This window comes from Penaeus japonicus, unplaced genomic scaffold, assembly GCF_977035675.1.
Source record: "Penaeus japonicus unplaced genomic scaffold, GWHDUDI00000001_assembly GWHDUDI00000037, whole genome shotgun sequence".
NCBI classification, from domain to species: Eukaryota; Metazoa; Arthropoda; class Malacostraca; order Decapoda; family Penaeidae; genus Penaeus; species Penaeus japonicus.
This window is the reverse complement of record NW_028234439.1, coordinates 16538689-16551188: the sequence shown is the minus strand read 5'-3', so window position 1 is coordinate 16551188 and position 12500 is coordinate 16538689. Positions and strand designations below refer to the sequence as shown.

The following is a 12500-nucleotide window of genomic DNA, read 5'->3' as shown; positions in this document are numbered from 1 at the left end:
ACAATTTCATAGTGTACCTCAATTATGTGCAGAAAAGATCAAAATTTTATATTTGAAGTCTGTTTTCTACTAAATGTATATTGGTTTTACATCATTGTCAAATCAGACAATTGTAAGTTGGAGATCATCTGTATATATCTTTCCAGCTGTTCTTAATTTATGTCAGTGAAATATCTAGCTAATGTTTAAGGAATTATGATGCTAATTAACCCTTTCCCGACGGGGCACGTGCTACACGAAATCCCCTATGCCGGGCGATTGCAATATTGCATTGAAATCGTCACACTGGCATGACTCCCCGGCATCGGGAGTTTGGCTGTGTCACACGAGTGTGATGCACCGTCGTCATAGGGTTAATTTTAATTGGTTTATTGGATTCTGTAGCTCTAATTGCATAGTTGTGTGTGTGTGTGTGTGTCTGTGTCTGTGTCTGTGTCTGTGTCTGTGTCTGTGTCTGTGTCTTTGTCTTTGTCTTTGTCTTTGTCTGTGTCTGTGTCTGTGTCTGTGTCTGTGTCTGTGTCTGTGTCTGTGTCTGTGTCTGTGTCTGTGTCTTTGTCTTTGTCTTTGTCTGTGTCTGTGTCTGTGTCTGTGTCTGTGTCTGTGTCTGTGTCTGTGTCTGTGTCTGTGTCTGTGTCTGTGTCTGTGTCTGTGGGGGTGAAGGGTGAAGGGTGAAGGGTGTGGGTAGGCAATGTGTGTAGGTGGAGCACTTCCATTAAACGCTAGTACAATTTTGGGAAGAAGACTGAGACAGTAAGGCTTTATAAATACCAAGACAGTTTTTGTGTCCCCTGACTAGATGTAGCATCATGCATATTCAACCGAAGTTATGACAGAAGAAGTCTTCATGTGATTGAGTAGTTGCTGTAAATATGTACTAATTTGTCTATCTTTTTTTATTTCAGTATGACCTAAAGTAAGGAAACCTCCCTTCAGTAAACAAATGTTGGAGAAGAGCATTTTGTTGGTAAAAGATGATGGTATATGACTTAATACAGTTTGTAATAGATGTGAGTGTGAAGCTATATGTCAATTTAAAGGAGATTGATAAGGAGGAGGCAATAGTGTTATTTAGAATACAAGCAAAGATTCAATTGGAATCTTTGAATTTACTTTGTTCATTAATGCTGACAAGAACGAGATGCATTATATAATAATTTTGGGATACAAATATATAGATGATAGACATATTGAGAGATTGTTTGAATGTATGACTCTGTATTGGATTCTTATAAACACATAGTAATCTATGATTAACTTGAAATGTTTACTGTATATCCATTAGGCATATTGCCTTAAAGTTATATGTTCCATGCTGTGTATTATGGCATTAAATATACCACGTACAAAGTTTTTTATTTTGTATCTATTTAAAAAAAAGTTAATCAAAAATTCTTTTCACGACGTCATTTTGAATCAAGTATTATTTGTTAATATTTATTTTTAAAGTCTGAATATATTTATCATATTACTAGGTAATAACACAATATCTATTTTTAAAATTTTATTGGATTAAGTTAAAGGAGAAAGTTATACAACCAAGACAAAGATTTGAAAAAGAAATGCATTAAGATTAGTCTGCTTGATTACCCTAGTGTCCATAATGCTGTAGATGTGGCATAAGTCGAGCTTCAGATTTATCTAAGTAATATATACTAACTGTAAAGCCTTGTTGAAGATATATAGATAATTATGCTGTACCAGAAATTCAAAATTCTTTATTTGAAACATGTATTAGGGCAAAATCAAAGGAAATTACTGGTACAGGAAGATTTTTTTTTTTTTTTTAATACATACCAGATCTATAATATAATTGAAAAACAACAAAAATACACAAGTGTAATGTTAACCCATTGCGGACGGGTTGTCACCAGTAGGAGATGAGCCTTAAATGGCACTCATCCACCATCTCTATCAAGCACTATCTTTATAGGGCGGTGACACACAGCAAGTTACTGACCTCTTCCTCTAAAGTACTGCCGATGTAGGATGTGCAAGCAGAATGAAAAGAGGAAGGTGACTCAAACCATGCCGTGTCTAAAATATGCTCCTGTGCCAATAAGGATGTTTTTTATTGTGGCACTCACAGTCATAAGCACAGGTTTCCTTCCACTTCCCTACCTCTTCATGTTATCTTCATTGTAGATGGTTATGTTTCGTAATCGTTCATGACAGCACACATACGAAAAAATAAAGTTGCTTTTTGTCCTCCCATAAAACGGCAATACTTCTATCACGCTGGGTATAAAGAAAATGAGCTGATATGGATAATATACTACAATTTTAGTCAACTGCAGCATAGATAAAGCCTGTCACATGGCACATATAATTCTTTAAACTCATTAAAACACACAAAAAAATAAAACAAAAATGGCTCTAATTTTAAAATAAGTGACTGAAATAGATCGGGAAAAGTCAAAGTATGTTGCAAGAAGTTGCTTCGCTCTGAAATAAAACCCATCTTGGAGACTAAGCAAGTGAACCTATCCCCCGTCCGCAATGGGTTAATCGTGTACAGAAAATAAAATATTGTAGTACATAATAGAATCAGTATTGATAATATTTGATTATTATTGTAATTGCAGAGATAATTATTACTAAATAATTCTCTTAACTGGAAGAAGATTGTCATTCAAATTTACTCATGTTTTTTCAGGTAATAAACTAAGTATCAGATAATAGAAAAGGACTGAAGAGGAAAGTTATTGCACTTTGTAGACATACAATATTTTGATGTCACTTAGTTACGAAACTGCTTTTATCCTTTCACTTAAAAAGATCACATTGATATGTTGATAATAATAACTTGCTATATGAAGTGGAACCAAATTGGAATTTTTCTTGTGATACTGGCTACTTTCAAGTCAAAATAACATTTTTGTGAAAATGTAAAGTGCAATTTTCCAAGTGTATCAATTTGGAAAATATGAAACAATAAGAATTAGTTTAAAACACTTAGAGCTTGTTAATTAAAAAAAAAATCAAAATTTGTAGGATGTTTCTACATAATGATTAACTTCATTCTACTTAAATAATGTTAATGTTTCTTAATTCCACATAAATTATGAATACCTTGAAAAATTATTAAAACTAATTGTACAATAATACCATAACAGTTTAAACTAGGCAAAGAATAATGACAAAATACTAATGCACAATAAGATGATAGCACACAAATATATTTTAGGTACTTCGATTACATCTTAGAACATACATGACCAAAACTGACAAGTTTACAAGAAACTGATTACCAATGGATTGATTTGTTCTTTTAAGATGACATTTTCTTCTGCAAAATATCAGGTCTTGGCAATCCTGTTGCAAAATTGATTCAGTTGTGCAAATTGAACAGAGGGTTTTGAATTGTGATTCTGGCCGTTCTGTAAAGTGGGTTCTCATTCTGTTGAAGGGAATCGTAAAGTTTATTAATATACAATTTTGAAAATTGTTATAAAACAAATGGGCAATTTTAATTGACAAGTTTTATATCAATTATCCATAAAGTCAAGCATTAATAAGGATTGATAATAAGGAAAATAATCTAGCAGCTATAGGGATGTCTTGTTAAAATTTTGAGAGCTATTTTTATTTATTTATTTATTATTATTCTTTTTTTTTTTGGGGGGGGGGGGTAGACATGGTCTGATCAGCAGTAAAGTTTGAGAAACGTTCGCCATCTTGAATTTAATGATGTTTGTTTACATTATGATCTTACTGTCAATGTGTTTAAATGTCATATCTCATATTTCCACATATGTCAGGTACAACACAAAAGATTTTTATTTTTATTTTATTTTAAAGAACAGAAGGTGTGGATTTACCATTTTATAATGAAATACTCATGTAAAGCGAAAATGATAACACTAAATAAAACTTGGTGTAAGACCTAAGGAAAAATAAAGTACTTTATAGTTTCTATAATTTTCACTGTTCTCTGGAACAATTCAACAAACAAAAGTATCGATTTATTTTTTGACAAATAGATTATACGCATTTCGTGACTACATGAATATTGTAATTAGTATATATGTGGCCCTAAATAACGCCTACATAACTGTTTCGTGAAAGGAAGTCAAAGAATGTGGCCAACATTTTGGGTTGAGGTTTACTTAGTGTAAATATTTTGGTTGCAATATTAGCAGAACTGCGCTCTTTGTCTTTTTTTATATGTTGTTAAAGAACTACACATGAGGATGTATATAATAAAGGCTTTGTAACATACTGTTATAACATGCTTAACATTGTAAATGATTGACTATAATGATAATAATAAGAAAAAATAATGATGATAATGATATTGATAGTGATAATTAAAATGATGATAAAGACAATGGTAATGATAATGATAATGATAATGATAATGATAATGATAATGAAACTACTATACTACTACTAACAATAATTATAATAATAAATCCACGAAAATTCAAGATGGTTAACATTTCTCATAGAATGAAATTATAGGCTAGAACATGAGACCATTCTTATCATTTAGAAGAATATCTCACAAAAATTATCGCTCTCAAAATTTCAACAAGAACAAGATTAATAATCTCCCATACCAAAATTCTTAACAAAACGATAAAAAAAAAACCAACAACATTCATATCAGCAGATAACATGCCATATTAATTATCAACTGAAAACGAAACGCAAAGAAACTCACGTTCGACCACTTCGCCGCGTCTCGACTTCGGAGGAACCTAGCATACTCTTGCTGGTCTTTGAGGATCGCGCAGACCTTCCATATGACGAGGGTTAATAAACCGATGGCCAGCACAGCGCCGATAACCCCGAAAATCACTCCTGTTACAGTATCAAGTTTTCGATCTTATAGAAGTAAGTTGGAAGCAAATAGAATTCGTGTGGTTATGTTATGTTCATAGTAACGGGGGCACACTGAAGGGTGGCTGGAGGTGGAATCTGATTGGCTATTCTGGATGCTGTTCTCACGAATATGCTTATCTGTTTTTGTATGTGTATAAGTTTATGTGTGTGTGTGTGTGTGTGTGTGTGTGTGTGTGTGTGCGTGCGTGTGTGTGTGTGTGTGTGTGTGTGCGTGTGCGTGTGCGTGTGCGTGTGCGTGTGCGTGTGCGTGTGCGTGTGCGTGTGTGTGTGTGTGTGTGTGTGCGTGTGTGTGTGTGTGTGTGTGTGTGTGTGTGTGTGTGTGTGTGTGTGTGTGTGTGTGTGTGTGTATGTATGTGTGCGCGCGCTCGTGTTTGTGCTGTGAAAGCATCTCTGGAAGTCTGTGTCCCATTAATCTCTTCTAGCAAAAACAAAAACGAAAAAAAATCTAGCCATTTTTACCAGAAATTTATTAATATGATTTCAAACAATTGCAAACCGTACGTATGACTGAAGGGAGTGCGTATTTCATTTTAGCACTGTGATTTAGTATCTAGTAAACAATAAACAAAGAAATACCTTTTGTGTTGACTGGTTCCAAACACTCCAAGTCCTGTTTCACCAAAATGGACACGTTGTTCGAATCCTCAATAACTTCGTAAACAAAGTTAAAGAGACAGTCCTTTTCATCGAAGAAAGAGCACTTCTTCTGTTCCTTATTCAGGTCTGTAATTTTTGTTTTATTTTTAAGAGAAAGGTTGTATTAAAGGAAATGCGGAAAAAAGGGAGTGTTGATGTAAAAATGGAGAAGCATAAACGAACGACAACCGATAAAAAAAATAACAATGTAAAATAGACTCATACTCACACTTATGTACACTTATTCACTTACTTATACTGAAACTTATACTCACATTCACACTAATACTTATAATCACATTCAAATATAATAAAAAAAGATTTGATAGATCAAATGATATCGTATTTGAAAACACACACACACACACACACACACACACACACACACACACACACACACACACACACACACACACACACAAACACACACACACACACACACACACACACACACACACACACACACACACACACACACACACACACACACACACACACACACACACACACACACACTCACTCACTAACGCGCACAACAAAAATAATTATAAAGAATAATTGTAAATTATGACAATAATAGATCAATATAATAATGATAATAATAATGATAATAATATTAATAACAATAATAATATGGTAAATAAGGATAAGAATAAATAATCGTAACAATGATGATAATGATAATGATGTTATTGATAATAGATAAAAATAATAATGATAATAATGATGATAATAACAATAATAATGATGATAATAACAATAATAATGATGATAAAAAGGATAACAAACAATAGAAATAAACAATATAAACGACAAACAACAAAAAATGTATAAAGAATAATAAGTAAAAGGAAAAATAAACATACCTTCGACAAATTCCTTGACTACGGTGATATTATAGCGGTCACATGCTACATAGCACTTCTCGCTATTCAACTCCCCTGTGTTGAACACTTTACACTGGACGCATTGCTTAAACTCAGAGCACTTTCCGCTACAAGTCTGTTTCGGGAAGAACAGTAAATAAGGATCCTATTTGCGTTGTTTATTCTCTTAACACATGCTTGTGTATAGGCCATTTTCTGTAGTTTATTTCTGTCTATCGTTCTGTTTTTCTTTCTCTGTATATATATATATATATATATATATATATATATATATATATATATATATATACATATATATACATATATATATATATATACATATATATAAACATATATATATATATATATATATATATATATATATATATATATATATATATATATAAAAATATATGTGTGTGTGTGTGTGTGGTGTGTGTGTGTGTGTGTGTGTGTGTGTGTGTGTGTGTGTGTGTGTGTGTGTGTGTGTGTGTGTGTGTGTGTGTGTGTGTGTGTGTGTATGTGTATGTGTATGTGTGTATGTATGTGTGTGTGTGTGTGTGTGTGTGTGTGTGTGTGTGTGTGTGTGTGTGTGTGTGTGTGTGTGCGAGCGCGCGTGTGTATGTTCTCTTTCAGACAAATAAATGCCAATATATAGGTATATTTGTATCCACATTCCTTACTTGACAATCCTCGCACCACTTCCCGAAATACTTTGGAGTGCATGTGCATTTGTTGCACTCACACGCACCGTGGGTTGAACAGATCTCCCCGGTGTCTGAAAAGAAGGATGAGCATCTTCAGTGTTATTACTAGAAATCATATTAGTATGTGTTATATTTTCTTTCTCGTATTTCTTGCAAGTAATTGCTGTCAGACTTACCTGGATTCTTGCAACTGTCGGTGCCTTTGTTGCATGCACAGTTTTTCCCCTTCCAGCCATCGCTGCATTTGCACTTGTTGCATTCACATTCCCCGTGACCGGAGCAGATCTCACCTCCGGAGCGGTCGCACTCGTAATTGGTGCACTGGCAGTATTTCCCGTATATCTTCTGTTGCAAGAGAGTTTTCGCGGTAACAATCAGGGGTCGAGGGTGATTAGTCTGCCTCTAGAATGTGAGGCTGTTTACAAGGGTGAGCTTATTCAAGTGTGGGTAAATTGTGAGAACTTTTATTGCTGAATCTGTTTGAATCTGTTGAGATCACCTCTTTTGGGTCCTTCTGTGTCCCGCACATACACTGTCCGCATATGCAATGACCGCGGTTGTTGCAGACTGCGGAGGTGTTCGTTTCCCTGCAACCGTCTTCGCTGATGGTGTCGGCTTCGCTGATCTTGCACTCGCATGAATTCCCAGCGAAACCTGCGTAGCAATCACACACGCCGCACTTTAAATCCCCAGTCTTGTTGCACAGGTCTGCTTTCTCGATGTAGTCCTGCAAATGTTGAATATAAGTGAAGATTCAGGCACGCATTGTATATATACACACACACACACACACACACACACACACACACACACACACACATATATATATATATATATATATATATATATATATATATATATATATATATATATATATATATATATATATTTTTTTTTTTTTTTTTTTTTTTTTTTTTTTTTTTTTTTTTTTTTTCATTTATGGCGTTCAAAAATGAATTTATTATCATGATAAATTTCACTATACTTTCTAAAAACGAAAACTTTTAACTAGCACCAACTTTATCACCCGGCTTAGCACAGCTGCATTGGCACTGCATTTCCAAATTGATTTTGAGAGAACTCTGGCGGCCCATCGGGTACACGTCGATGACTGGATTCCAGTCCTTCTCGTTGTCTGGGCATTTGGTGGCCTGTTAATTAAAGAACACCATTATTTTTTCACAGTCACTACTATATTTCAGACAACATTATCAAGAAACAACAGAACGGAAATAAATATCCATGGCTGCATTACGTCGACCTTTCCTTACCGTAACCTCTGCTAGGAACTTGACCTCATCTCCGACCTCGAGTTCCTTGCACGAGGCTCGCTCCTTCATCTCCCCGTCCTTACACTCGCTGAAATAACGCACGGAAACGTGGGTGTTGTGGTCACGCTCTTTCAGTTCTACTTTGCTTATGATGTCCTGTTGATGAGGAGAAAATGCTGTGTCAGATTCAGAGGCTGTGTATGGTTATTTAATTAAAACTGTTGAGAAAAATCGTACGCTGAAATTGTTCCATTTCAGATGATCTAACTTGATTGTGCTATTGGTCTTTGTTATTGATGACGGAAGACTAATAGGCACTAATAGGCACTAATAGGACTAATAGGTTTTGGATAGTTTTACACCTTAACGTTCCTTTGGTGTTGTGTCATCAACACTGAAACATTTACTAAAGCCAAAAATGCATAACCCACAATCGATAGCATCAATACTACACCAAAGGCCCATCTCGAAGCCAGGTCAGCGTCTAACCTTGACACTGTTAGTGAGGAGGTCAACAACATTAGACGAGTTATTCAACAGCACGCCGCATGTAGCGCCCTCTATGTGTTGCGAGAGACGAGCATAGAGAGGTTCATTTGCTGCTGTGATGGCGAAAACCAAATTTATTCTGTGAAGTTTTGCCATCTCATTGATCTGCCGGGAAGAGATACAGTAAGTACAAACAAGGAACAAATTTGATTATGTATAAAGATGTGTTGGCTATTTCGCAACCATATGTGAACAGCGAACGTATTTTTAAATTATATTTATGTCTTTATTTATATATCATTATTTCATGGGAAGGGTTCAGTGAGGAAGAAACTTTATGGATGTGCAATGTGCCATTATTCATTCCCCTTCTTACATTTCATACATTTTTATTCACAGCATGTCTGTGTCGACTCTCCTTCTAAACCTGTGACAATCAACTATGGTCCATAAGGCGCCGCTCTCGACCTAATTTCCCTACGATATAATGATCTCCGACTTTCCACACCTAACTCTTCTACGAGACTCTTTGCTGACGATAGCTTTCCATTTCGACTTGTTATTACTGAAGATAACCTAAGACTTTTTTTCAGCTACATAGAGACGCTCGCAAACACTGGGGGAATAATTGGTAGATATAACATAGAACCGGCGCATGTAAGGTACTCCGGTTCATTAGATCACCCACTCGAGCCAAATACACCGACACATTTCACAACCCACGACTGGAATCTGCAACATTGCATACACACACACACACAATATATATATATATATATATATATATATATATATATATATGTATATATATCCTGGAGTACACATTCCTCACACCTTAACGTTCAATACACTTATAAACAATATTCTGAACAGTCCACAACAGGACTCTGGAATCCTGGGGAGAAATCAGCATTGCTGTACATCAGACATTAAACACTTAGCTCTCAGTATACACTTGTACAACCAAGCACGGACTAACAAAAAACCTCATTATGATAATTCACAAACATACATAACACACGAAGTTCTTACATACGGCAGAGAACACCGTCTCGGAGGAGGCGATATCAACCTTTACTCTATCACGACCGTGATTTTAACAAATATAAATCATTTATTCTTCTTTTCCCCACACCACACCATAATCTTTCAAAGCACCATTCATTCACCATACGTATCAGGGAGCAGGTTACCATAGCATATCACGGAAACAGAACATTCGAACCCTTACCGAAAAAAGACATCTCACAGAACTACGACTCACACATACGCAAATATTGTCACTTACACCTAAATCATCCCCCTATCTCAGCAGCAAACTATACACACGTGATCAAAATACACATCATATACGTGATGACTACGAGCCAGCGACCTGTTCATTAAAACCGAGATCCAGAGTTAGGTGTGGATAGTCGTAGACCATTAATGTATAATGAAAAAAAAAGTTAGCTGACCAAGGACAGCGTCTAAAGGGACACCAGATTATGACCATCCATGTATTTGACGTCTAAAGGGACACCAGATTATGACCATCCATGTATTTGACGTCTAAAGGGACACCAGATTATGACCATCCATGTATTTGACGTCTAAAGGGACACCAGATTATGACCATCCATGTATTTGGCGTCTAAAGGACACCAGATTATGACCATCCATGTATTTGTCGTCTAAAGGGACACCAGATTATGACCATCCATGTTTTAGCGTCTAAAGGACACCAGGTTATGACCATCCATGTATTTGGCGTCTAAAGGGACACCAGATTATGACCATCCATGTATTTGTCGTCTAAAGGGACACCAGATTATGACCATCCATGTATTTGGCGTCTAAAGGGACACCGGATTATGACCATCCATGTATTTGGCGTCAAAAGGGACACCAGATTATGACCATCCATGTATTTGTCGTCTAAAGGGACACCAGATTATGATCATCCATGTATTTGGCGTCTAAAGGGACACCAGATTATGACCATCCATGTATTTGACGTCTAAAGGACACCAGATTATGACCATCCATGTATTTGGCGTCTAAAGGGCCACCAGATAATGACCATCCATGTATTAGCGTCTAAAGGAACACCAGATAATGACCATCCATGTATTTAGCGTCTAAAGGGACACCAGATTATGACCATCCATGTATTAGCGTCTAAAGGGACACCAGATAATGACCATCCATGTATTTAGCGTCTAAAGGGACACCAGATTATGACCATCCATGTATTTGGCGTCTAAAGGGACACCAGATTATGACCATCCATGTATTTGGCGTCTAAAGGGACACCAGATTATGACCATCCATGTATTTGGCGTCTAAAGGGACACCAGATTATGACCATCCATGTATTTGGCGTCTAAAGGGACACCAGATTATGACCATCCATGTATTTGGCGTCTAAAGGGACACCAGATTATGACCATCCATGTATTTTACGTTGGTCGCACTATTTCACACGCATCTTACATATCTTACCTGAGCAACTGAAGGGTAGTCATAAATGGTGGCTTTTTTGTACTCGTTGTCCTCAAGATGGCATTTCTTGTCGTTGGGTTTCAATATACCTGCCAACTGCATGGATAAAAGTGCATTAGTTAGTTCTTTCGAAATATCTATGTAATTAATTCTAATGGATATTTGATTATCAATCCTTTGCTCCTAAGTACTCCTCTAATGACAGCGTAAACTTTAGCTGAATAGAATTTTTTTTTTCAATTTTGGTTCATGATATTGCTAATCTTTATCTCCGGAATCCGATTAATTATAGCTTGCCAATGATTGCTTAAGTTTAATCGATTATACCAAAAAACAAAAGGGGAATTATTTAGAACATTATCTGTCTGTCTCTATGTCTCTTTCTCTGTCTCTCTCTCTCTCCCTCTCTCTCTCTCTCTCTCTCTCTCTCTCTCTCTCTCTCTCTCTCTCTCTCTATATATATATATATATATATATATATATATATATATATATATATATACATACATACACACACACACACACATATATATATATATATATATATATATAATAGATACTCTTCAAAAGTGAAAGAGATTCTTATGAACATGTTATAATTTTCTAATAGGCTAAATCCAGTAGGTATTAACAAAATTCCATGAACTCAGCTTTCCATCCCCAAAAATACCTCAGGAAAATAATAAAATATGTTAAAGGGATACATATATAAACACTGTTAAACAATGAAAGGTGAGGTGGATAACTGAAGTCTGGAATAGATCCATTCACAATAGCTGTGATGGATCTTTCGAGAAGGGAAACTGATGATTAGGCCAAACAGTTGATAAAGGAAGTCCAAAGGTATCAGTTTTGAAGAGTGGCAATTTGTACCATATCTTTTAATGTTTAAATATTTGTACCATATATTCTAATGATTTAATATTAACATATTCTAATGTCGAAGGTAGTGGCCTATGGCACACTATAGTCTCAAATAAGCCACACAAGCAGATATAGATACTGTATACGAAACTCAAATAAGTGGAACAACTTCCCCTTATTTCTCAATCCTGAGGCTGACATGTTGGTAAAACCTTCAGCCAGTCGAGTATTCTACTTACAGGTGTTATATTTCATATATACACACCTAACCTACAAGGGTACAGATTTTACAAGGAAGGTGTCTTCGTTTTCGATTCAATTCAAGGCTAAAGACTTTA

At 35.6% G+C, this 12500-nt stretch overlaps 2 protein-coding genes across 3 annotated transcripts in view; one reads left to right on the top strand and one right to left on the bottom strand.

The window, feature by feature from the left end:
* eIF6 (eukaryotic translation initiation factor 6) overlaps window positions 1-1347 on the top strand; it is a 5825-nt gene extending 4478 nt beyond the window's left edge. Inside the window, exon 6 of the mRNA XM_043008565.2 lies at window positions 903-1347. Within this exon, the coding sequence (XP_042864499.1) occupies window positions 903-912 (10 nt within the window). The 3' untranslated portion in view covers window positions 913-1347. The remainder of the gene's footprint in view (window positions 1-902) is intronic.
* Window positions 1348-1488: 141 nt separating this feature from the next.
* LOC122248522 (integrin beta-PS) overlaps window positions 1489-12500 on the bottom strand; it is a 15808-nt gene continuing 4796 nt past the window's right edge. For both annotated transcript variants that reach the window (XM_086532271.1, XM_086532272.1), the window contains exons 7-17: window positions 11299-11394; window positions 8815-8979; window positions 8326-8481; window positions 8074-8205; window positions 7554-7781; window positions 7231-7399; window positions 7031-7125; window positions 6348-6483; window positions 5422-5568; window positions 4664-4803; window positions 1489-3397 (exon numbers count right to left, since the gene is read on the bottom strand). In XM_086532271.1, coding sequence (XP_086388397.1) covers window positions 3329-3397; window positions 4664-4803; window positions 5422-5568; window positions 6348-6483; window positions 7031-7125; window positions 7231-7399; window positions 7554-7781; window positions 8074-8205; window positions 8326-8481; window positions 8815-8979; window positions 11299-11394 — 1533 coding nt within the window. In that variant the 3' untranslated portion in view covers window positions 1489-3328. The remainder of the gene's footprint in view (window positions 3398-4663; window positions 4804-5421; window positions 5569-6347; window positions 6484-7030; window positions 7126-7230; window positions 7400-7553; window positions 7782-8073; window positions 8206-8325; window positions 8482-8814; window positions 8980-11298; window positions 11395-12500) is intronic.